Below are 24,946 nucleotides of genomic sequence, written 5' to 3' on the forward strand. Positions count from 1 at the left end.
GAAACAATACTGCTTGACTTGATTCGATTTTGCAAACATTACCAGTCGGTGGCAGTCGTGTGCTTTATTTCGCCGCATATGACCAGCGAAGAAGAAACTATGTGACGTCACTCAACAGCGCTGGCTTGACAGCCAAGATGGCGGCCACGATGTTGAGGTCGCTTACTAAACTAGGACGTCCTTCAGCAAAATTAATCTTTAATCCAAAAAATAATCATATTGGGAGTCCCTGCTGCGCTGTCTTTCAAAGCAGGTAAGTAAGAGCAAAGCCTAAATGTCACGAATGTTTCATAGAACACATTTTCCTGTTATTGTGCTGCAAAACTGGACTCACACAAATGCTAACGTTCGCAGAATACCGAAATTATGCATTTTGACCTGTAAACTGTAAAAATAATGTGTGTATATATATATATATATATATATCCTTATGGCATTATTTTAATACGAATGAACGCGTAGCTGCAATAGAAGTTCCATAGTTAGCCACCTAGCCATCAAGCTAATCGCTTTATGTTGATTATTAGGGAGAAACAGTGGCAGCCAGATGTGGAATGGACTGAGCAATATGCCGGCGCGGTGATGTACCCCACTGCTATTAATAAGAACTGGAAACCACCCCCATGGAATGGTAACATTTTCACTCTCGGAAATGCCAAGTACGTTCCCTTCATTATTTTTCAAGCGTTGCATTTGTTTGGCTAGACAAGGATCCTCCGGCCGAGAAGGACGTGTCCAACCTGACCATCAACTTTGGCCCACAGCATCCGGCCGCTCACGGAGTGCTGCGCCTGGTAATGGAGCTCAGCGGCGAGTCTGTTAAAAAGTGTGACCCCCATATTGGCTTGCTTCACCGCGGCACGGAGAAACTCATCGAGTACAAGACTTACCTGCAGGTACGACTCTTGGAATGTAAAAAAAAAAAAAAAAGGATTTGGAGTCAAAACACCTGATTTCCTCCTTGTACCAAAGGCTCTACCCTACTTTGACCGCTTGGACTACGTTTCCATGATGTGCAACGAGCAGGCCTACTCGTTGGCTGTGGAAAAGCTTCTCAACATCAGGGCGCCACCTCGTGCTGAGTGGATCAGAGGTAACATCTGACAAAACGGACCTTGGATGCAGAATTTGCAACTCAATTGCTCCTCTGTTGCAAAATGTTAGTTCTGTATGGGGAGATGACCCGCATCCTCAACCACATCATGGCTATCACCACTCACGCACTCGACATTGGCGCCATGACCCCGTTCTTCTGGATGTTCGAGGAGAGAGAGAAGGTGGCGGTCGAAAACACGCTCCATTGGAGACTCCGAGACGCTTGACATTCCGACTTCCCTCTTCTCAGATGTTTGAGTTCTACGAACGAGTGTCCGGAGCCAGAATGCATGCCGCCTACGTCCGCCCTGGCGGTGTTCATCAGGTAACCAAAGCAAATCAAAGTGCAAATGGCGCCTGAGTGCTGACTGGCGGACTCTCTCGCCGTGTCGCAGGATCTTCCTTTGGGCTTAATGGACGACATCTATCAGTGGTGCAAGAACTTCTCCATTCGCATCGATGAGGTGGAAGAGGTGCGTTATCACGTCTTGGAGATGCGATGCGACATCGGCGACGACGCTGAATTACATGCCGACTATTTTTGCAGATGTTGACGAATAACCGAATCTGGAAGAACCGCACCGTTGACATCGGTGTGGTGACTGCGGAGGAAGCTCTCAACTATGGCTTCAGGTCAGAGCGGAACCATTTTTATTTTTTCTACGTTAATATTGCGACCTACTATTTTTTTTCATGTATTTTTCAACCAACACAATAAATCCAATTAATCTTTTGGCCGTACTGTATTTTCACGCTCTTGCTCTTCCGTCAGCGGTGTGATGCTGAGAGGTTCTGGCATCAAGTGGGACCTTCGTAAGTCGCAGCCGTACGACAAATACGACGAGGTGGAATTTGACGTCCCGATCGGAAGCAACGGCGACTGCTACGATCGGTGCGTGAACGACAGAGCCCGCCGCTTCTCCATTTCGGTACTCCTCGGCTCACCCGCGTCTCGTGCAGCTATCTGTGCCGGGTGGAGGAGATGAGGCAGTCGCTGCGGATCATGCACCAATCCCTCAACAAGATGCCGGAAGGCGAGATCAAGGTGGACGATGCCAAGGTGGCTCCGCCCAAGAGATCTGAGATGAAGGTGAGTCCAACGAGCGCAAAGCACGGCCGGCGGAGGCGATGCTGATGTGTGCTGCTTTTTGCCAGATGTCCATGGAGTCCTTGATCCACCACTTTAAGCTCTACACGGAGGGCTACCAGGTCCCCCCGGGGGCCACATACACCGCAGTGGAAGCCCCCAAGGTGAGAACGCTTCAACCTCGTCGTGTGGTTTTATCTGTGAAACGTAAAGATTGACTTGAACTTCACTCAACCGGTGTGAGTCGTATGAAAATTCCTTGTCTGTTGCTCTATTACTAAATTTGAAAATAATCTAAATGAGCAGACTTCGTATTTATGCTCCGATAACTAGCATAACTTCACTTTGAACCAAATTTTGGCAAACGAACACCGTCCCAAGCAGACTACACAAGTGTAGTTTCCTTTAGCGAAAAGGAGTTGCCTTGTTTGTGCATCTGCTTATGAACAAACAAACAGTAAAAAAAAAAAAAAAAAAAAGCAGTTGTGATGTTTCCTGCTTACTTGCATTTATTTGCGTGTTTTCTTTTCACCAAGGGGGAGTTTGGTGTTTACTTGGTGTCGGACGGTTCCAGCAGACCCTACCGCTGCAAGATCAAAGCGCCCGGATTCGCCCATCTGGTAAGACGTCGCTGAAATATTTAAAAACGCATCGAGCGGCACTTGCTTGCTGGAGGCCTCGCTGACTTCCTCCAGTCCTGACAGTGCTGTTTTTATTTATACAACGTCTCCTTCTTCTTTCCTGCTTCCTTTTGAATTTACTTTGCCAAAGTTGCTGATAAATCCATAACTGACACTGTTTGCACTCTACTAGGCCGGTCTGGACAAAATGGCCAAAGGACATATGCTAGCAGACGTCGTGGCCATTATTGGTAAGCGACATCATCAACGAAAGCTGCCTCCGACTCAATCGCCGCAACTTTTTTTTTTTTTTTCCTCCCCCCCTCCCCTCGACAGGTACGCAGGACATCGTGTTTGGGGAGGTGGACCGCTAAGCTCTGACCCGCTCGCCTGATGTTCTGTGATGTATAAATACCTAATAAATAGTTTATGGTCACAATCAAAAAGAAGACTCTCTCATTTCTAATGTGAGAAAAAAAGAGGAAAAAAAAGGTTTGACTTTACTGTGGTTTGGTCTTCAAAAGAGGGAGTGGCCTGAGCAGATATGAGACAGACGGACTTGGCCCTCAGACCACAACTTCCCCCTCTCTGCTGTCTTTTTTTTTGGTAGGCTTTTTTTTTTTTTGCACTTTGTCATTCTTGTGCAGGAAACTCGTCGTGTCATTTCGTGTTTTGGACCGGATAGAACCATGGCCTCGTGGCGCAGGAGTCCGGTTCTGGCGGCCGTTCCCTTGTGGATGAGTTTCGGGCGAGCTGGTGAGTTGCGGAGGGTTGTGCGTTTTGGTTACCGATGGCGACGAGCGTTTGCGAAACGTCGTTAAACTTAATTTTGTCCTATTTTCTCATTTGCGAAAAGAAGCTGATACCATCAGGCATCGTTTGTGGACAAAACAAAAAAGTTGGTGATTGTCTATGGTTGGTAGACGAGTGAAAAGACTTGACTGACTGACTTAGTTTGTTTTTAGCCAGCCACGATTCAAAAGTAACAAGCAGTCAAGCTTTTTCCAAAACAAATGTCACTGCCGTCATGTGACGACTGATTCATTTCCTTTCAATTTGGCTACAAGACCTAAAAAGCAAAAACAGTTGGATGAACTGAAAATTTTAAAATTTTGATCAAATTTGAAATGCGTGAATCACAATATCTGTAAGTTTTGCTATCAGGAAAATATACAGAATTAATTTTTGTCTTGTTTTGTCCCCAACTTAGAAAAGTCAAAACTTGCTTTGTTTCGTAAACTAACATTGCTATACGTACGTCATTAATTTATATTTTAATTGATCCCACTTTGATCATTATTTGAGCTCCCCCAAAATACAACCACACTGGACACTTCATTAGGAACACCTGTATCATAATTTCATCTAAAAACAACATTTTTATTTTCTTCCTGTAGCCGCTTTGGGCGAACCCGAACTCTGTTATGTGCTGGACGGTCTTCTGTTTTTGTACGGCATCATCCTGACTGCGCTCTACTGCAGACTCAAGGTCAGCACCCCCCCCCCCCCCCCCCCAAACACACACACACACTTGTCCTTTTCAAAGCATCCCAATTAAGTCACACTCAAATAAATAGGCGGCCAGCCCAAAATAAAAGTATACCAGTGTGCCTGTGGATGTGGCTTCACTTCCTGTGTGATTGTGAAAGAAACCTAAAAGGGGGAGGGGAGGAGTTTTATGCATACAAATAAAGGTGAAAGATATAGTTTAATGCTAACTAACATGATAAGCTAGTAATGAGTAACTTCTAATGTTCGACCTACAGATCAGCACTTTTAAGAAGCATGCCAAGGGGAATGCAAATGGCAAGCAGGTAAAATTCTGCTCACAAACATGTACAACTGATGTGTCTTTTTTTTTTTTGATAACTTGCCCCCTCCCCTTTCTGTCTTTGATAGAGTTCTCAAGAAGCCATCTACACTGTAAGTCTATGAAAAATTTTAGCTACCGGCACACACACATTGACTTGTTGCTCATTGTCTTCTCAGGGTTTGACTCCTCATGCCCAGGACACATATGCCGTAATTGACAGCGTTAAGTGACGAGGAAAGGAGACCGCAATCGAAATTTTAATCCTACGCTTATTTTGGCGAGCTTTAGGTGCAATGCAAATTCGGGGGCAATGAAAAATAATGTTGCGTCACTTACGTTTTGAGAATTTGTTCTTGATTTACTATATTGGGCAGTTATGAGTAAAAAATAGAGACGTGATTCAATACCACTTTTTTTTTTTTTTTTTTTTGCTTCAATTTATTGGGCTATTTATGGTGTACACGCCTTGGCCACTAGGGGGTAGTATAACCTGCTAGAAATATATATTTAGCGTCACAAAAAAGTTTTTATCCTACGCTTATTTTGGCGAGCTTTAGGTGCAATGCAAATTCGGGGGCAATGAAAAATAATGTTGCGTCACACGTTTTGAGAATTTGTTCTTGATTTACTATATTGGGCAGTTATGAATAAAAAATAGAGACGTGATTCAATACCACTTTTTTTTTTGCTTCAATTTATTGGGCTATTTATGATGTACACGCCTTGGCCACTAGGGGGTAGTATAACCTGCTAGAAATATATATTTAACGTCACAAAAAAGTTACCAATTAAGCCTTGTAAAGTTTACGCAGTATTAAGAATAAATGCCTATGGGTATTGTGAGTATAATTTAAATGTGTTTTATTTTTACAATATTCCGAATATTCAAAGAATACAGAGCTTCCTGTTTGTTCTCAAAGTTGTTGCATAAAACCAAAATGAAATTGAGAAAGCAAAATAAACACATGGAGAGAAAAAGAGAATGCTGCAATGCTCAAAGCACCCTACCATTAGCATTAGCATCTAGCCGGTGTGCAAACTATTAGCATGAGCAACTGGCGTGCAAACTATGTAATAGAAAATAAACTTTCAAACATGCATTGACTGGCATGATCTACAAATTGTATAAAAATCATCTCAGTGATAAGTGTCATTTTTCCTGTGACAAATATTAAGACGTGAAGATCTTTAAAACTGGCGGAAATCCACAAATTTATGGCTACAGTCCTAACGCAAAATCGATAATGGTGATATATAAATCATTATCTGAAAACTACAATCAATATTTTCAATTTGGTGAGAAGGCATTTGTAAGCTAGAAGTACATTGTGTGTGGCATCCCGCAAGGGTCAGTGCTAGGACACATTTTTTTGTAAAATCTTAAATAACCTTCACAATTGATCAGATTCCTTGAAATGCATCCAGTTTTTGAATCTAAAAAAAATATGAAACAAGCGTTCAATAATTAAGATACAAATGTGCCACTGCACTTTGTTATGACTGAAGAAAGAAGGTGTAAAGGTGGCAGATTTTGTGCCTTGTTTGCCGGCACATGTGTCTCGTTTGCAGCCTCCGGGCATGAGCAAGTAAAAACCAGCGCATGCGGTATTAACTGTGGCCTCGGCCAAACCGGAAAGTTGACTTGTGGCGAGGAGGTGGAAGCACGAGTGAGCAACTAATGCAAACAGGTGTATCCCTGACAGGTGAGCCTTTCTGCTCTCACCATGTGTGTGACAAACCACCACAGAAACGGGACCGAATCTTAAAACTCGATGTACTATTTTTGGACTCAAGGAACCAGAAGCATGTCTGCGTTCAACAGCTTAGGCTGATGATTTGTTTGCTCAAGTGGTGCAGCAAGTCTTGGGAGGATGACATCCTGGATCAGAGGACTCTTGTTGTGTCTCCTGGTTGCCCGGATCTCTGGTAAGAAATTTTTTTTTGCTTTGTCGTATCAGCTTTATTTCCTCTTCCATTGAACATATGCTCTTAATAGTATTTCGACGACGCAAACAAATTATGGAAACAAAAAAAAAAGATGTTGTTTCCCCTCGTCATTAAAGATTCACAATAAAGTACTCGCGCTTGGGACGTTTGCGAGAAAACGCATTTGAGCGGAGCAGCCTTTCTTGACAGGCCAAGAAAAAATAACGACGGCATGCTGCTGCCTGACGTATCAGGAAAAACTGGTTGCTGTTGATCCAATTTTTTATTGCGTAAAAAAAAACCCCTCAACAGTCACATTGTATGATATACTGTGTGTGATATACTGTGTATATACACATATACATATATATAGATATATATGCACTTTTTTTTCAATTTTCTTTCATATTTTGGATTTTTTTGGAATGGGGTGAATAATCAAGGGGTTAGTGTAGGGTTGTAAAAAACGACGACAAAAAAGCCTGCATAATCGGTCCTTAAAAATTGCCGATTTTTGCCGATTATTAAGGTGGCTAATACCTGCCGATTCATTGGTCAAACCCATTTATTAAATGTGTTCATGCCTTGTCTTCGACATGGCCACAAAAAACGATGAAGTAATATGTGTGCCGTCGGTGGATTCCACACGAGGAGCGAGACTGATAGGTGGTGAGCACCGGTGCTCACGGGAAATCCATGAATCACGGCTCCTCGGCTTGACGCATGCTGTCCCGTTCTCACAATGCGGCGGTGTGAATCATTGCCTCTCTCAGTGTGACGAAACACTCACATTTGCAGTTGTGATCGGAAAAGATGATGCCAGCAAATCCAAGGTCGGTATCGACCACACAGAGGTCATCCCGTTTGATGCAGTTTTGGGTCACGTGACATCTCAGCACAGCAAAGACATTTTGTAAACAGGCCGCACACACGACACTTTTTTTGTCTGTCGTTAATTCCTGCCGTGTCCAGACACGATGCGCTACGACACGTTGTCTCGTGTAACTTGTCAAGCGACATATTTCACTTGTACTGGTAGCGCAAAGCCGCGATGGTCTTTGAGTCCTAGTCTTGTTCCGCAAAAATATTGGGACACCTACAGGCCAGGAAGACTTCTGCTGACCTAAACACCATCAGAACCTAAATTCTAATATTTGCTCCATGGAACTGGAATAACGGATTCAATGCGGTCTATTGTCTTAGTTTCATAGCATTACTCTGGAAAAAAATCTTCTTGATTGCAGCGAGCGGAGGAGAATTTGTCCAGCGGCCCCCGAACGACTCCATCTTCTCCCTGGCCGAAAAGGAGACGGTCCTGCCCTGCCGCTTCCGGCCGGGAGAAACCGAGTTGGTGGTGCAGGTCACATGGTACAAGGAGACCCCAGAGGGCTGGGAGCAGATCATCACGGCTCACCACATTGACGGCCAGACCGGTACGCACCAGTAGGGCTGAACAATTTGACCCCAAAAATGATATAAATCATTCAAATGACCACAATAACGTAAACAAATCTCTTCAACTTTTAAAGGTGTCATGAAACAATGACGTTAAATATTTATTGTTTCCAGCTTTTGGAGCGTGGTCTGGCCAGGTGCGATTTAACAGCAGCATCCCGACCGAGGACTCGTCTTTGGTAGTCTTCAGCACAGATGTCTCGCACGAGGGGCGCTACAAGTGTCACATCAACTCTTACCCGTTTGGAAACTTCGACCAAATTGTGACCCTCATGGTCTGGAGTGAGTTTCTCGTCACTTTGTCGATACAAATACACGTGGCATCCCACAGGGGTCAATGTTGGGACCAGTGTTATTGACTCGTTTTGCCGACGTTAGATATTTTGCATATTTTCCAAAAAGTGGGATTCTATTTGACATCATGTTTCTCCTCCAGCCATCCCGATCTCCTCCCTGGAGCCCGTGATTCTGGTCGAGGGGCAGTCATACCGGCAGGCGGCGTCGTGCCGCTCTTTGGCCCGCCCGCCGCCGCAGCTGTCATGGGACACTGAGCTACACGGTCAGTCTATCAACCGTTCCTGGGCCAACGGGGCTGTCACCACCTACTTCTCCTTGCACCCTCTGAGAAAAATGAACGGGAAGAAACTGGATTGTCTGGTGTGGCATCCGACTCTCACAACGGGCCCACGCAGGCACCAAAACAAACTGGTCGTACACTGTGAGTGGGATCGAAAAGCGGACGACTAAATCAAGTCAACCTTACTCATGGTTGCACGTATCATTCCCAGTTCCTCCCGATTCTGAGGTGACGGGCTACAACGGGGACTGGTATGTGGGCCTGGAGCATGCAGCCCTGACTTGCACGAGTGGAGGAAACCCGAAACCGCAGCAGTTCACCTGGGCCAGGTACCCACCAAGATAACTGTTGACTCAGCGTCTGGTCGGTTATTTTTCCAGTAACTCCGAGCGTGATGACGCCACATATCAACAGTGGCAGATTGCTCGCGCATTGAACCCGTCGTGCTCGAGTCATCGTGTGTTTGCTCAATTTATGGGATTAATATCAGTCATCAGGGTGCGGCAGATGTTGTTACGTTTAAGAGAAAACAACATGTACAAGTCACTTTAAGTCAGGGGTGTGAACTCGTTTTTACCGCGCCCGTCATCGTAGTTATCGTTCGCCTTTGAATGTGTAATCGCTACAAACGATGAAGACAACTTTGAGCAGTTTAAAACACACATTTTTGACATACTACCTAAACGACAACATATTAGCGATTATACGATCGAGCATGAGGCGGGCCGATCCTGTTGGTTTTGTCAACAACAGGCGTCCGGGTGACGCAACCTCGAGCGAGGAAAGGGAAAGGTAGCCCACATTGCGGAGGGAACCGAAAGTGTGTGAGCGAGACGACTGATGGAAAAGGGGAACAGAATGGATGAAGTCATTGACTGTTTCGAAAATGCTCATTCGGAAACTGCTTGTTGCATAAAAGGAAACAGAAAATGTACTTGCTCTTGGACAAGCCTTATTTATTTATTTATTTATTTATTTATTTGTTTGTTTGTTTATTTATTTATTTATTTATTTATTTATTTATTTATTTGTTTGTTTGTTTGTTTGTTTGTTTGTTTGTTTGTTTGTTTGTTTGTTTGTTTGTTTGTTTGTTTGTTTGTTTGTTTGTTTGTTTGTTTGTTCGTTCGTTCGTTCGTTTGTTTGTTTTATTTTGTTTTAAATTTATTTTGGGTGTTTGTTTCTTTGTTTATTTTAAAGCGTTTTAGAAATGATTTATTAATGTTATTCAGAACACTAACAGTCGAGACTTCAGATTTAATTCGGTTACTTCCAAATAAATCCAAATAATGCTTGAACAAGCATTTTTAATTAATTTATTCATTTATTCGTTCATTCATTCATACTTTTTGGGTGTGGACGAGCATTATTTATTTATTTTGTTTGTTTATTTTGAAGCCTTTTACAAATGATTTAAAGTAAAACCCTTTAACACTTCAGACTCGAGTTTGAATTTGGTTACTTCCAAATACGTCCACATTCCGTCCAGAAGTTTGGACTCATTGTCCTTAAAGAACCACAGATGTGGAAAGAATGAAATTGGACAGTAACGACTTGTTGTTTCTTTATTTGCAGAGATGGTGAGGCTTTACCCGAGGGTTTGACCCCTCACCCCAACGGAACCCTGGAGTTCAGGCGGCCCCTCAGCCAATCAGACAGCGGCACCTACCAGTGCGTGGCGAAGAATGACGTTGGCGTTGGCGTGGCGGAGGTGGAGATTATCGTGTCAGGTAGACCTCGACAGTCGAGCCTTTGAACCCCCCCGCCCCCGTCCATCTATCCCTCGTTTCGACCACTTGCCGCCTTCCCTACTTCAGAGTTTCCCCTGAGGCAAGCGATGACGGAGACGATGACGATGGTCGTCGTGGGTGTGATAGCTGCGGCGTTGCTCCTCTTGATGCTGGTCGTCATCATCACCGTCACCTGTCACCACAAGAAAAAGAACAAGAGGCTCAAGAGGGAACTGACCGAGAAGAAGTATGGAACAAGCTCATAATATTCTGGGGGTTTTCAGTACAGTTAGTTTTGATATTTTTTGGAATACTTTCTACAAAAAGCGGAGAACTCATCTCACCGTCTTTGATTTCACACAGGGAGGAAATAAGCACTCTGTCTTGGCAAGCTTCTTTGAGGAGGATCAACTCGGTCAGCACAGATGCCAGAGGAGCGGTACTGAATGATTCTTTTCTCCCCTACTACACAGAACAAACACAATCCCGCTTTTTCTCCCCATCCGTCTACGCGACCCAATTCTGCTCGGGAGACAAAACCGTCAGATTTTAGTCAGTGATTCTTTGTCTGACATGAATTGAAGACATAATGAAGCACTCGGGATGAGACAGGGAAGGAGGCATTGCTTTATCTCTCTTGAGGAAACGGCAAAGTTTGACGGGAGAACTTCCAGCAAGTTGGCCAGCAAGTATAAAATTCTATTTGCTGTCATTGCAGACGGAGGAGAGCATCCCGCTGAGGGTGGAGGGAACCTTGTCGTCCCTCGGGGTCAGTCTGCTCGTCACAGCGATCAAACTTGATGCTCCTTTTATTCCTGTCTCTGACTCTGAGAGTAGTTAGAAGCACTCAAAATTTGTCATATTCCACCAAAAAAAAAACTACAACTGCATGACAAGAAACCCCGGTCGAGTTCTCTTGCCAGTGTCGCTTGAAGAAAACGGTTAGCAAATCATCTTCTGTGTCTGTTTAGGAGATGGCCCCCAGTCGTGAGAGCCATTCGACGATCATGGGTGGGAGGGCAGGAGAAGGGGGAGGGGGTGCGTACGACAATCTGGGTCGGCCGGTCCTACTCAACTCGCAAAAGGTCAGAGAGAGCTTCATGGACCACGATGAGGTGAGCAAGACAGTCGAATGACATCTGATTAACGCTAGGCGATTATAGGGGGAAAGAATAATAAGCACAGTTATTTATAGTAAGCATTTTTATCATGTTTATTTGATTTTATTTTGTTGTTCTAGTTTCACGTTCACAAGTCTAGCGTCTAACCTGGGACCTCGGGTATTGTATTTTGAGCCATGCGTGGAATTGTGGGTTGGGACGGCAATAAAAATTCCTTGAACTCTTGAAAATTCAACTTTAAACATAACTTGATGTAACAGTCGGAAAATAATTCCGTTACCGAGTTAAATAAAGAAAAATAAATACTAATGAGAATAGTAGAAGTCACCAAACTCAATGCTAATTTCCCATTAGCATTTCAATAGGATTTTACAGTAGCTTTAGCGTAGCCACCAATGATGTTTTAAAAACAAAACATATCTCATATTTAAATAGACAATGTGTGAAATCTTTATTACGTCTTTAGTTTGACAGTTAACTCCAAACTAAATACCGATATCGCTTACAGCGCAAATGAAACTAGATTCTACAACTGTACATTTGTGTGTGTTGTGTACGTCTGTAGCAGGGAACGTTCCTTCCTTGTCGCGTGCCGACACCGTTGCCCATCAAGTCCACCAGGGAGCAAAAGGAGGAATGGTCAAGGCCAGGGAGCTCCGTCAGGTCCCTGCGCCACCATTCCCCGGACTACACCACTCCCTCCACGACGGACAACGACGACGAGGTGGATGAGGGCCTCGGGGGGCCCGCCAGTCGGGAGCATCCTGATGACCAGGAAAGCCAGAGGAGCCGCTCGCAGGTGTCTGAGGTGCATAGCCAACTCACAAATAGCACCAAGAGGTTCAAACCGGAGACAGGCCACACTGCTTTGAGCCCGCATGCCTCCCTGGTGCACAAGGCCCAGATCGTGTAGGAATTCGCAAAGAAGCAGTTTACGCTTAAAAAAGTGTTTAAAGGACAAGTCGGCAACAAACTTGTACTGGACTAGAGAAAATGCAGATGGCACATGATGATTTCAGGATTGTTTGCTGTGCATCTGTTCCAAAATATGTGCCATAGCAAGAACTCCAAATTTGGCAAACATGAAGTATTATTCTGTCTCACTCTTGTATTTTTGTTTCTATAATCTTGTGTTTCTTTTTCTTAACACTATTTGAATGCAATTTGACTACAAACCTGTAGGTTTTGGGAGATGCCCACATGAAACTTGCTTACTTTAGTATGTGACTTGTGTTACAAATATGTGTTGTAGCTTAACTTAAAAATTCCCCAACCTTTTGTGTTTTGAATTCCCCCCTTGTATAAAATTGGACTAAAAACACTTTAATTTGGCCATACCCACATTGGGCAATACAGTATAGTTTGTATTCCTTGTCTTTAGCGCCCTCTAGCGGTGACATTGGGAAGTGCAGAAGGCGTGACGCGTTACATCTTATAAACACTTTTATACATGCTGAATAATCTTTTGCATGTTTGGGTACCGGGCGATTAGTCTCGAGAATGTAGCCTTGTTTGTGTACCACTTAAAATTGCACTTTTACGTGTGATTATGGTAAATATGACGAAATTGTATTCAAAGTGCTGTACGATACGTTTTATTTTATCTATACGACTTTTTCTTGTACCGCGCCGAACGGTGTACGTCACAGTTGTTTTTTTTGTACCTTTGTACATGAGCAATAAAGTTATGGGGGAAAAAAAAATCAGGAAACTGATCCGTACAACTAAGATGGCGGAGGAGCAGCAAGAAACATCACAGGGGGAGATGGAGGGTGAGAAAAGCAAAGTGGAAACACAAGACAACATGCAGCGAGACCCTCTCGGTCGTGGAGGTTCAAGTCACTTGGAACGCGAGTGGTTTTGTCGCTTTTTGGCTGGTGTCCTTCCGTCAGACAAAGCGGTTGACATGCAGCGTCCAACTAGAAAGGGGCCATTGCTCGTTGGCTAATGCTAAAATTACTGCACAAAGAAAACGCTTGTTTGGCCACTTTGTCAGGCGACGTGCAGTCTCGCGGTTTTGAACATAAAATCAACGTTAAAGCGATGTACTGAACTTTCAACAAAACGACATAAGGGAGGGCGACGTGTTTTGTTTTTGAGCTTACAGACGTTGTAAATAAACATATTTCCATGTCACGTCATTCTCATTTAAGTCGTTTAACTTACTGCTACATTGACCTAGGTGGCTTTTATAGAAATTCATGTACAAATATGACTCTGCCCTCTGTAATAGGTGTGAACTGCTTGGCGTATGATGAGGCCATAATTGCGCAGCAGGACAGAATTCAACAGGAGGTGAGGATTTCACCTGAAGATGCTGTGTCCCCCCCCCCCCCCCCCTCCCCCACGTTTATGGATTCCAATGAATTATTATTGTTATTGTTGTCAATTTCATGGTTGGCCATGCAGATAGCCAACAGTAACCCGCTAGTGTCAGAAAGAAAGGAACTGTCCGTGCTGCAGAGGGAGTACTCCGAAGAAGACACAGTTTATCAGCTCAAGATCAAGGTGGGTGAAATATCACCCATGTGTCCCCCTTGATGTCCATACCAATCCTTTTTTTTTCGCTGCTTTATCGCAGGATTTGTACAAAAAATATTCATATATCCGCAAGACAAGACCAGACGGCAACTGTTTCTACAGAGCCTTTGGCTTTGCACATCTCGAGTCTCTACTAGATGACAGCAAAGAACTGCAGAAGTGAGTGATACTTTTTTTTTTTTTTAATATAAAGTTGAGTGATAGTGAAATTCATCAAAGTATGAGAACATTTTAATTTGGGCATCTCAACAAACTATTTTAAATTTTGTGAAGTGTTTTGGATTTTCCACTGGCTCAAATAAATAAAAACTGTTGCTGTTTTTCACTTACTAACGTTGTTGCCCTATATGGTGGTCAATTATATTATTCCAAATTACATTTTTATTTTAGCACAAAAAAAAATCGCGTACATGTTGTCGACTCCCTGCTCAGGTTTAAAGCGGTTGCAGCGAAAAGCAAACTGGACCTGGTTAACGAGGGATTCACCGAGTTCACCATCGAGGACTTTCACCACACTGTGAGTTAGCGATGCTAGCGATACTCTGTTCCAGCAATTCCCTAAATCGCGTCCTGACTGTGCGGCCAGTTCATGAGCCTGATCGAGCTGTGTGAGAAGCAGCCCAGCTTGAAGGAGCTGCTGAGATCCTTCAACGACCAGAACGTGTCAGACTACGTGGTGGTGTATCTGCGACTGCTCACCTCGGGCTACCTGCAGCGGGAGCACGGCTTCTTCCAGCACTTCATCGAGGGAGGCCGCTCGGTCAAGGAATTTTGTCAGCAGGTACAGTGAACTTCCATTTGAAGAATCGTTCTTGACATTTTCTAGAAAATGACGTCTCCTGACTGTGCTCCCCTTCTCCGCCTTCCCAGGAGGTGGAGCCTATGTCAAAAGAAAGCGACCACATTCACATCATCGCCTTAGCCCAGGCCCTGAACTTATCCATCCTCGTGGAGTACATGGACAGGGGCGAAGGAGGGACGGTCAACCATCACGTCTTTCCTGAAGGCGGCGACCCGCGCATCTTCCTCCTCTACAGACCGGGCCATTACGACATCCTATACAAATAGCAAACACACACAAAACGCGGATGAAGCAGAATGTTACTCGCCATGTGAGATGACACTCGTGCGTCCTAAGCAAAAAAAAAAAAGAAAAAGTTCCAAGTACACATCATGGTACCCCCCCACTTCGCCCCTCCACAAGTTATCACCAAATATCTAAAAAAAAAAAAACATGTTTGAGAAAATAGAAGTGACTCCAGGCATTTAGAATTGTACAGGTTTCTTTTGTGGTTGTAAATGTTATCGACTTGCTTTGTTGGATTCTTTTCCTTTGTTACACTGCGTTTTATTTTGAGTTTTATTAAAGGGATTTACATCTTATTTCTTGTACTGTGTGCAGTTTGGTCCTAATGCATAGTTGAAGAAAAAAAAAACACTAGCTTAAGTAATGTTGTGTTCTGCTAGTGCTGTAGAGACTATTGCAATTGAGTATTTTTGTGGGGCGCTTATATTTTGGACATATTTTTCAAAAATATGTTCTATGTGTTTTTTGGTTTCTTGGAGTACGTATATATGTTTTTTTGTGATTTTGTTCCTGTTATTTTGGAATGTTTTCTATTAGCAACAAGAGAAATGATTGCAAAAATAGGAATAAAAATATATAAAAGGATATAATATTACTCTGAAAAACAAACTATATATTTTGAAAAACAGAAACTTTAATTTTGTAAAAAGCAGAGATAGTTTTTTTTATTGCGTGAAGGCAACACGCTTCCTATCATAGAAGAAAATCAAGTTATTCGTCATAATGACCGGCGCCGAAGATCGTCTATTCACGGACCAAACTGAAAATGGCGGATTTTGTAGTCCGTTATATTTTTATCCGCGTGATCCTTCCTGTCAAACAGCAGCTCAGGAGGTCCGACTACAAGAAGCCATGGCGCCGCTCTCAAAGTCATTTTTGACAAGTTCGAGGATATTTTCAGCATGTTTGCGACTTCACTCTTCTCTAACATGTACGTTTTATCCCAAATTGGCATTACTTTTGTCAATTTTGGGGCATTTGGTTGTTTTTGTTGCTGTGACGTCTCCACGTGCAATGCTACTTGTGGCCAAATGCTAAGTACGTGGGTTGTTGTTGACGGAAGTGCAGCACGTTTTAAACGCGTGTTTTACTTTAACGTAAAACAACAAAAAAAAAAAAGCAAATATACCCCTTTTACCCAATATACCTCATGCATTTCAATGGGCTTCAGTTATACGCGGATTTTCCTGGTCCCCGCGAATATCGGCGGTCAACTGTAAATAAACATAATACTTCGTTTTTGATCACTTACATATCACGATACCAATATATCTATTTTTTCTTAAATTGATGGGAATTTTCTATTATCCTTATTACTTTTGTTCTTAAATACAAATTATGTATAGAAGAAAATTGACCAAAAATAAATATATAAATACAATGAAACGGAATTAAAAGACAGCAAAAATCATTACATTAATGAAGTTATAAGGACCTTGTGGTATGTATGTTTGTGTTCCCCGAAGTTGCGTGTGTGTCATATGTAACAAATTTTTTGTTTAACTTGCGTTGCTCTCTGTTCTCTATTAATACTTTAGTTTGTTTGTAACATTGACTAGTTAGTATGGCACAAATGCTAAGTCAATAAGCTGCCTGTCTGTTCTTCTGTGCTTCTGTCTAGCTCAAATGATTGAAAACATGGACAAAAAAGCCACCTGGGACCGCTTCTACGCTGAAAACAGTCGAAAGCCGTTGAAAAACTTTGAGTGGTTCTTTGGCTTTGAGGCAGTGCATAACTTCATCATGCCTGCACTACAGAGCAGGCCCGGTCCCGATGCCAGCCTTCAAGTCCTGGATATGGGCTGCGGCACTTCCGCATTGGGTCCGTCCATTTACCAGCGATGTCCCTTGCCGGTTCGAGTCACGTGCGTGGACATTTCTCCCGTGGCCGTACGGCTCATGCAGGAGCACGTGCGAGCTAAAGCTGTTCAACCTGGCAACTGTTCTTCCCAGCTGGACTTTGTGGAGCTGGACTGTACGCAGCTGCACAAACACTTTCCCCCCGGCAGCGTGGACCTCATCGTGGACAAAGGCACCACGGACGCCATGTTGAAGTCCAAGGAGGGGAAGAGGAGCGCCGGCCTGATGTTGAAGCAGTGTTTAAAGGCGCTGCGCCACACGGGCTCTCTGCTCCAATTCTCAGACGAGGATCCCGATGCCAGGTTGCCGTGGCTGGAGACGGAAGCGCGGGGTGCTCCGGTCGCAGTACAGGAAGTGGGAGAACTGAGGGCAATTTGTTACTACTGCTATCAAGTGACCCCTCACCCTCATGTGCAACCCTGACTCTCTCAGGGTTTCATATCGGACTGCCTGAGTTTACGGTGCAAAAGTAATAAAAATATCACTTTAGTCATAAAGCCTGTTTGTGCAATATTGAGGCAAATTCATTCTTTTAATCATTGTTTTGATGCTCTTTTATTGACAAGCAAACAGCAGACAAATAATTGATGACCACCAAAAAAAAAAACAGAAGCAGTGTATTTGAATCATCCGCTAAATTTGCGTAACGGTGTAACAACCATTCCGGTTACGGATGAGGCTAGCGATTCACTTGTGCTTGCACTGATTTCTTCTGGAGCAAGCTGACAAAATTCACCGGTTCCTCATCCTCCTCCGCGTCTTGGCAGAAGCTCGGAGGATTGAGCTTGTTGGGTTCGGAAATTCCGATGACGTTGTTGAAGAAACTGTTGAACCAAAAGCAGTCAACATCAGTCGCAATCGTCCGAACAAATTCCCGCGACAGAAAACACAACTTGCCTCGTCGCTATCCATCCAAACGGCTGAGTTTTGAAGGCCGTGTAGACGGGAACGCAACCAAATTCAGTCACCGTGAAGAAGTAAGGTGCTGCAGAATCAAAATGAGAAGGCGTGGCCACGTGTGGGATGATTGAAGGTTTTTTGGGGGTAATGTTTTCATCTCCAGTCGGGCGACTCACCGTTGGCAGCAAACTCGCCCGTCCATGTGTTGACGAGAAGACCCTGACCCGGGGCTGAGGAGCTCCCCACGACAACCTGACTCAAAAGGCTGGCGTTTTTCGGGACCTCTATAGGGTGGAAGTCACCCTGCAAGTGTCTTTTAATGCACTTCTTGTCTTGATTGTTTATCTCGTACATGACGCCCTGAAGGAACAAAAGACAAGTTCAGGTTTTCACTTCCTATATTTTTTAGATTCACTATTGTGACATGACTCACTTCTCTATAGAGAAGAAGGGTATCGTAGGTGAAAGTTTTATTCTGGTAAAATCCGAATTCTTGGAGCCTTATTCTTTGTCCCAGTGCGTCGTAGAAGAAGCGGGCGAAAGCCCAGAGCTGTTCGTTCTGTGTGGACTGCACAAAAAAGGATAAGAGTGAGATTATCATGCGTCTTGACAACACCGAGATAAAAAATAATAAAAAAAAAAGAACAGACATACCACAGACAATTGGCCGCTCAGAAGAGAAGGACTCACTGTTTGGAAGAAGCAAAACCAAGTTGAAGCGAGTACACCTAAGGAAGCAATCGGACGAACTTACCGCACGGGTGAGGCGTCTGAGCCGCGCATGCTGCCAGAAAGCACACGAGCAGGAGAAAAACTTGCATGTTCACACGGCGCCGTCGCAACCATCAGTGAGCGAGATAGATCGAGTTAGTTCCTTATAAGCGCAGTCAAACCGGGAGAAGGGTCATCCTCTTTGTGCTGATTAATGGCCACCTGCCTTGTTAAAAATGAGTCACTATATTGCACAACACATACTGAAACATATTTTGCTTCTAATTGTAAATATTTAGCTTGTGTGTATTGATTTTCAGACAAGTCAACTCTGTTCATGTTATTGTATTATGTTTGGACTTATATAAATGGAAATGACTTTCACGTTCTTTTTGCTTTTTATTTTATTTGTTTTCTTTTGATTGATGATGTATAGTTTACACGTTCGAAACTAATTTATTCATTCAGTAGTGGGTCATGAGAGGGCAAAAAAGTCAGGCGTGTTGTTGAAGTGTGAACATCAAGTCAGAGTGAACAAAGATGTCTTTTATGGAAATATCATTTCAAAGTTAGAACAGGTTTCAGTGGCTGATTTTTTGTATTCATCAAAAAAATTAATAAAAGTCATGATGTTTATTTGGTTTTGATTTGGACTTCGATTAATGTTTCTTGTCGCTTTTTGTCAGTGTTATGTTTCCTTGCGTTGGTTTTTCTTTGTACAAGTTCGACCTGTTCTTATTAGCCCCGCCCCTTTTGTCTTCCAATCAGATCCCTCAGCCACTTTTATCCAGGTGTTCCTCGTTATCCGTCAATTTGTTCCCTCCTTTCAGGTCATTGTTTGTTGAGTCGTTATCATCTGCCCGGTATGATCTTTGTCTTTGTATGCTCCTCAAGTCACGGTCAAGTCTGTTTTGTCTTGTGTTTATTTGCTTTTGACGTCCTGTTTTTTCAGCTTTTTCTTGACGAGTAGAGCCTTGTTTTGTTTCATTTAAGTTATGTCTGGACTGAGCCACAGTTTCTCTGCTGTTGGGTCCTCTATTCCCCGATTTGTGACAATACAATGCCATAACGTTATGAACGTTATTGCTAGCTTTCTGCTAGCTTGTGAGTTTGGCGGCTATTTCACCAACAACAACAATTTCTTGCAACTTCAGTGGCCATTCTCAAACTATACAATGTCATACTGTTTTGAATGTTATTGCTAGCTGACTTGCTTACTTGATTGCTAGCTAGTGACTTTGTTCGCTAGTTTTCTGACCTCGGTGGCTGATCCTTTTTTATGACTGAAATCGAAGGGCGCCATAACTGTAATGAACGTTATTGCTAGCTTTCTTGCATTGATTGCTAGCTTGTGAGTCAAACCACCCACATAGTACACGTGAGGGACTAAATAGAACTGCGCTCAAAGCTAGCATATATTTGGTGAGGTTTAAGGGGATGTTTTTTTTCCACCTCACACCACCTGTGATATTCTAGATGAGCATGCAGTCAGAATCACATGACTAGCAGGAAGCGTGACACGATAACACTGAGGTCAATCATCGCTGATAAAGGAATCACATGACGACTTGTGAGCGTGTGTTTTACGGTACGTCTGATGTGTATTCAGGTCACGTTCCAGGTGACTTTTGTTCAGTCAGCCTGAAGATTCCTGCAGTCTCAAACCAGTCAGACGACATCTCGGTCATGTGTTTGTTTGCGAGGCTAACACAGAGATAAGTAGTTCTCACATCTGAGTAATCACCATTTTTATTGATGCCATATTTATTTATTCATATGATATTATTATATTTTTATTTACGTGTGTATTTACATGTCTATTTCAAAGTCAAAGTCAGCTTTATTGTTAATTTCTCCACATGCCAAAGACGCACAAAGAAACCGAAATTACGTTCCCCCCTATCCTACGGTGACAAGACACGGCCCACAATAGACAATCAAGTAAACAAGTAAACAACAACGTGCTGAATAAATAATGAATAAATAACACCACAATAAATAAATAAGAGGAGCAAAAATTAGCAAGTGAGCGTACAGCAGACAGTCCAGGTCTTCAGCGGGCAAGTGCTGTTCTGGGCGTCAAAGCGAGCAAAGAAGCGGTTAAGATCGTTCAGCAGACGGACGTCGCCCTCACAGCTCCTCGGCGCGGGCTTGTAGTCCGTGATGGTCTATTTATTGGTTTCATTGATTATTGTCAAGAACTCAGAAACAACATGAAGATTTGATTGGATGACAGCAGCTTCACGACGACTGTTGGGGTACCGGCGGCAGGTTGAGTCGCCGGCAAACGCTGTTGCACTCTGGCCCGTGTTGCTCCCGCAGGAAGGTAGCAATACCTCTGCTAGCCAGGTTGGACGGGCCGCGAGGGGTTCTGGTGGAGTGTATCTGGGGGTCGGTGAGGTACGTCAACCCTTTACCGTTGGCCGTCACCCACCCTGTGAGGACAGCAACGGTGTTTGTCATTTCATAACGACACCCGTTCCCGGTTTTGTATGCGGCACCTTGCAGGTCCACGACGACGTCCTGGCACTCGGAGTGCAGGTAGGTGAAGTGTCCGAAGGCCAGGCCGTATTCCGTCGCGGGCAGTTTGTCGTTCTTCTTTTTGATGTTGTTGGTGAGTTTGACAAATTGGCCCAGCATGAAAGGCTCCACGGTGATGCAGCCCGCGATGACATCACCGTCCAAAATCTGCTCAGACGAAAATGTTTGTTCTGTCTTGCGTGTCTTCTGGGCATCATTTGGGCTTACCAGCAGGGCCTCGGAGGGCAGAAAGAACATCTGGGCCATGACCTCCTTGTCGTAGAGGCTCTTGTTGAATTCTGTCACGTAATACTGGGCCGTCATCTGCCTCTCCACATCTCTCAGGTGAAACTGGATCTGCGTCGGCTTCCGGTAGTCCTTTCCGACGTAACTGCGGATTGTCGCAGAGTCAGAAAATATTGCGATCAGTGTGTCATTTTCTCTGCGGACCTGCTCAGCCTTTCTTCCTGGTGTAAGAACTGGACCCAGATGGCAGTTCTGTGCGTGCCTTGCAAGCCCATTGACTCGCCGATATGGACACAGGTCTCCCTCGCGGTCCACAATCCCGATGCCTTGGAGAACTTTAAATGTAGAGCATCTGGTGGGAGGAGAAAGTGGTTGCCATTAGTGATATGGCCCGGCCCGGCCCGACGGCCGCTCTTGACACTTACTATGGGTCGTGCCGTAGCGCTTGAGTTTGAACTTCTCTTTCTCGCTCCTCAGTCTCTTCAGCAGACATTGGTGGCAGACTCCAGCCAGGAGACTGCGGTAGTCCTCCTGGGACAAGTAGTACTGTCTCGCAGGAGCAACATGAGCCAGGCTGTGGATCTTGAGGCAACTGTTGCACCCAAGGTTCCACGTCTGGGGACCAAATATCGATTCCTCTGCTGTCCCATGACAATCGTCCGTAGAGGTTTCTGTGGAGCTACAATTCCCAGCATCCGCTTTAAAGTTCTCTAGCGCTTTGGGCAGGCCTAAAACTTCCCACCCGGTGTTGTCGTACTCTGGATCGTTATCTGCGCAATCTTGCGGTGTCCTGAGTAAAACACTCCCGCTGGACTCGAACAATTTGGCGGGCTGGTGGATTCCCGCAGACCGAGATGAACCCAGGCTTGCCGAAATGTGCTCCCATGACGACTTGGAGCCAAAACTGTTGCTGAGTGAGCTGCTGAGTATCAGTTGGGATAAGGATAGTCCATCTGGATCGTTGTCATCCGACTCCGCCGTTGGGATATCGGCTTGTATTATTTCAAACTTGTCAGACCCGTGACTGGAGACACTGGAGGAAAAATGGCCCACGGCGCTTCCTCCTGACCCAGAACTCGTCACGGAGAGCCTCTTCCAGGAAGAGCTGAGGCTGTTTGCGCTCGTGACACTGCTGCTACGGTCGGGCAGTTCGGAAACATCAGAAGCGCACTGGCTCGAAGGTTTACCGGCCTCGCCGACGCTTTCAGTGTCGAGAACATCCACCGTGGTCCCGAATGCCGTGATGCAAATTCCTGCTCCATCTACATCCACCTGCTGGCCGTTAGACTTAAAGTCAGCGGTTGTACAGAGCGACAAGTGATACTTCTGAAATCTCTGCAGCACACTGGAGAAGTCGTCGGAAGTGAACCCGACCAAGATGTCATTGACATTGCGGAAGGTGTCGGGGATAAAAGAGCGGCTGTCGGAATTGACGAACGGCTCCACTTGCAACTCCAGCTTGACTCGAGATATATGACGCATGATTTCGGCGCAAAAGGCGTCTCTGTCGACAGTGTCGGGGTGGGAGTAATGGTAAAAACGAGCTAAAGCTTCTTGGCACACTTTCGTGCTCCGCGTCACGGCCTCAGAGGCTCCATAAAGCCATTTGTGCGTGACAAGGAGCGAATACGCCGCCTTGATCAAGGTGTGCAGCTCCTGCTTGCTGGTGACCACCTCGCCTTCTGCTTTGCTGAGGAGGCCCACTTCAAATGCCTCCTTGGCCTCTAAGAGGAACAATGTCCTCTCGGCGGGGGGGCACGCCAGCGAGAAACTGTACGACAACAAGCAGGTCCCTTGAGCCGTCTACAATAAAACGAAGACTCAGTGGCCGCATCATTAGGTACACCTGCACTATCGTGCCAATGAAACTCACCGCATTGGTCAACACGTAAAGCGACGTGTACTGGCTGTACGCCACCGCCATTTTGGCCGCCTTGGCTGCGGAGAGAAGACGATGGCTTGCGTCGCCGAGCAACGACTGCATACAAACACAAAATAAATAATAAACTCTGAATTATTATTTGAATTCATTCGTTTTTAATGAATAAATAAGACTGGTTACAAATGAAAACAATATTAACATTCATATTAATAATAAAGAATATATATATATTCCGATATAATACGTAAGTAAAAGCAGCATGAAAAGCAAAACTCACAAAGTCCATGTCCGGGGTGGTCTTAAAGGCGTGAAAGTCTTTGTCATTCATGGACAGCAGTATGTTAGCCAAGATGCCAAGAGAGGTCCCGATACCCTGTGAGGTCACCACAAGAGCTGGCCGGGGTTAATCCGGAATGGTCCCCAAACCAGCTCTCCCTCCCTCACCTTTTTATCTGGCCGAGGTAACGTGGAGTAACCAAGCAGAGAAGCCCAGATGAGCTGCGCGGCCTCCAGCCACAGGCCTACGAGCACAGGTGTCAAAATGATGGAAACGCACGTTCCGATGGTGACGGGGAAACAAATCGGACCTAGTTTTTGCAAAACCATTCCGCGCACTTGCAGGCTGACAGACTGCACGAGAGCACGGTCGCTTTCCGAACGGTACACCCAACATCCTGTCCAAAAAAACACGAGAGACGGGATTCATTCGGCTTACGTGGCGCTCGCACATTCAACTCACCTGTGGCCCCGCTGTCGATAATAAGATGGCTCAGGATGTACTCGGCCTTCTGCAATTTGCCTACAGGAGATGAGAAGTCATTCGAATCATTCAATGGAATTGACCCGAGTCTCAATTACCTGAGTTGAGGTAGACCCGGGCCTGCCGTATGACCAACTGAGGGGCTACGGGGGCGTCCGGGTAACGTTTGTGAAGCAGCTTGCTGATCTTCAACAATTGCCCAGACTCGTCGATCCAGTAGAGAAAGCGATCCACCAAAAAGATCACGGCGAGCGCCGCTTGGGCTTCCTGAGCCACAATGGCGGCCTCCAGGATATTCTGGTGACACAGCAAAAGGTGTCAGATCGGTCGCAGGCACGTCGGCACCAGCGCGGGGCCATCACCAAGAGCTGAGGTAGATGCTGGCCGACGAGCTCGCTCAAGTTGCTCTTGTCATCGGAGCTGATGGTCTGCTTGTACTGCCACTTCTCGGGCACAAAGGGCCATTTCATCTCTTCGGCCTCTTGGAGAAGCAAAGCCAACTCCTCACGCAAGGAATCTGCAAAAGGAAGGGACAAGATTTAAATCAGTCTTGTCTCTGTCACAACAGCGCCGTCTAGTCTCGAACCTCTGACACTGCAGTAGATGTGCCTCTCGGCTTCCGTGACTTGAGTGGCGGGGGTGTTTGCTGCCCTGAGGCATTTCTCCAGCAAACTCCGAGTCTCCCCGTCCTGTCTGGCCATTCTGGCAAAAACAGTCCACAGAAAGCCATCGTACCTCACCTCTCGAAAGTCGTAACGGTTCGCAGTAGTCTTGAGTTAATGCAACACCTCGCTTACCTTACCAGCTCCCTTTTCAAGTCGTCTTTCACTTTCACTTTGTGATAAAGGCGGACTTTGGTATGCTACGTTCATGAAAATCAGAAATATGACGATTATTATATTAGTAGCGTTTGAAAAAGAAGTCAACCCGCATTGCGACTAAAAGTTTTTTTTTACGGCTTTTAAACATGTTATTGATTTATTTGATGAGTTGGACGGGCTGCACGTGACTCACAAGC

General features: G+C 44.8%; 7 protein-coding genes across 16 annotated transcripts; 5 read left to right on the forward strand and 2 right to left on the reverse strand.

The window, feature by feature from the left end:
* The first annotated feature begins 86 nt into the window (after positions 1–86).
* ndufs2 (NADH:ubiquinone oxidoreductase core subunit S2) lies at positions 87–3,251 on the forward strand. The gene is made up of 14 exons (XM_049748433.1): positions 87–253; positions 528–631; positions 706–896; positions 973–1,093; positions 1,165–1,277; positions 1,346–1,420; positions 1,491–1,568; positions 1,643–1,728; positions 1,868–1,987; positions 2,056–2,185; positions 2,251–2,346; positions 2,719–2,802; positions 2,996–3,053; positions 3,139–3,251. The coding sequence occupies exons 1-14, from the start codon at positions 138–140 to the stop codon at positions 3,174–3,176; spliced, it is 1,410 nt and encodes a 469-aa protein (XP_049604390.1). The 5' UTR covers positions 87–137; the 3' UTR covers positions 3,177–3,251.
* A 147-nt stretch (positions 3,252–3,398) lies between these two features.
* On the forward strand, positions 3,399–5,291 carry fcer1g (Fc epsilon receptor IgFc epsilon receptor Ig). Its single transcript, XM_049748538.2, has 5 exons — positions 3,399–3,558; positions 4,200–4,291; positions 4,569–4,616; positions 4,702–4,725; positions 4,792–5,291. The coding sequence occupies exons 1-5, from the start codon at positions 3,492–3,494 to the stop codon at positions 4,843–4,845; spliced, it is 285 nt and encodes a 94-aa protein (XP_049604495.1). The 5' UTR covers positions 3,399–3,491; the 3' UTR covers positions 4,846–5,291.
* An 859-nt stretch (positions 5,292–6,150) lies between these two features.
* LOC125985517 (nectin-4-like) lies at positions 6,151–12,776 on the forward strand. Its single transcript, XM_068650459.1, has 12 exons — positions 6,151–6,318; positions 6,410–6,541; positions 7,786–7,974; positions 8,111–8,278; positions 8,433–8,714; positions 8,785–8,902; positions 10,146–10,300; positions 10,388–10,547; positions 10,664–10,739; positions 11,019–11,069; positions 11,272–11,415; positions 11,987–12,776. Exons 2-12 carry the CDS (start codon positions 6,487–6,489, stop codon positions 12,332–12,334), a joined length of 1,746 nt encoding a protein of 581 aa, XP_068506560.1. The 5' UTR covers positions 6,151–6,318; positions 6,410–6,486; the 3' UTR covers positions 12,335–12,776.
* A 194-nt stretch (positions 12,777–12,970) lies between these two features.
* On the forward strand, positions 12,971–15,345 carry otub1b (OTU deubiquitinase, ubiquitin aldehyde binding 1b). Of its 3 annotated transcripts, none has more exons than XM_068650462.1 (7): positions 12,971–13,253; positions 13,655–13,716; positions 13,831–13,929; positions 14,003–14,121; positions 14,395–14,479; positions 14,549–14,743; positions 14,833–15,345. In XM_068650462.1, exons 1-7 carry the CDS (start codon positions 12,971–12,973, stop codon positions 15,028–15,030), a joined length of 1,041 nt encoding a protein of 346 aa, XP_068506563.1. In that variant the 3' UTR covers positions 15,031–15,345. The 3 variants fall into 3 exon arrangements, with proteins under 3 accessions (XP_068506563.1, XP_049604454.1, XP_068506566.1); XM_049748497.2 differs by having other exon boundaries at positions 12,971–13,193; XM_068650465.1 differs by lacking the exon at positions 12,971–13,253 and having other exon boundaries at positions 13,618–13,716.
* A 483-nt stretch (positions 15,346–15,828) lies between these two features.
* cskmt (citrate synthase lysine methyltransferase) lies at positions 15,829–17,406 on the forward strand. Its single transcript, XM_049748511.1, has 2 exons — positions 15,829–15,980; positions 16,671–17,406. Exons 1-2 carry the CDS (start codon positions 15,902–15,904, stop codon positions 17,330–17,332), a joined length of 741 nt encoding a protein of 246 aa, XP_049604468.1. The 5' UTR covers positions 15,829–15,901; the 3' UTR covers positions 17,333–17,406.
* Positions 17,407–17,448: 42 nt separating this feature from the next.
* Positions 17,449–18,731, reverse strand: LOC125985539 (ependymin). Its single transcript, XM_049748526.2, has 6 exons — positions 18,564–18,731; positions 18,464–18,498; positions 18,243–18,377; positions 17,986–18,169; positions 17,807–17,894; positions 17,449–17,733 (listed from the first exon to the last, which is right to left on the reverse strand). Exons 1-6 carry the CDS (start codon positions 18,628–18,630, stop codon positions 17,589–17,591), a joined length of 654 nt encoding a protein of 217 aa, XP_049604483.1. The 5' UTR covers positions 18,631–18,731; the 3' UTR covers positions 17,449–17,588.
* Positions 18,732–20,251: 1,520 nt separating this feature from the next.
* On the reverse strand, positions 20,252–24,944 carry alpk1 (alpha-kinase 1). Of its 8 annotated transcripts, XM_049748382.2 has the most exons (14): positions 24,726–24,939; positions 24,515–24,630; positions 24,291–24,445; positions 24,027–24,225; positions 23,908–23,967; positions 23,756–23,842; positions 23,613–23,689; positions 23,446–23,541; positions 23,160–23,264; positions 21,712–23,089; positions 21,491–21,638; positions 21,269–21,431; positions 21,022–21,208; positions 20,252–20,955 (listed from the first exon to the last, which is right to left on the reverse strand). In XM_049748382.2, exons 2-14 carry the CDS (start codon positions 24,627–24,629, stop codon positions 20,762–20,764), a joined length of 2,964 nt encoding a protein of 987 aa, XP_049604339.1. In that variant the 5' UTR covers position 24,630; positions 24,726–24,939; the 3' UTR covers positions 20,252–20,761. The 8 variants fall into 8 exon arrangements, with proteins under 8 accessions (XP_049604339.1, XP_049604322.1, XP_049604304.1 ...); XM_049748365.2 differs by having other exon boundaries at positions 23,613–23,842; positions 24,726–24,940; XM_049748347.2 differs by having other exon boundaries at positions 20,252–21,431; positions 24,726–24,943.
* Between the last annotated feature and the right edge of the window lie 2 nt (positions 24,945–24,946).

The sequence above is a fragment of the Syngnathus scovelli genome, chromosome 1 (genome assembly GCF_024217435.2).
Source record: "Syngnathus scovelli strain Florida chromosome 1, RoL_Ssco_1.2, whole genome shotgun sequence".
NCBI classification, from domain to species: domain Eukaryota; kingdom Metazoa; phylum Chordata; class Actinopteri; order Syngnathiformes; family Syngnathidae; genus Syngnathus; species Syngnathus scovelli.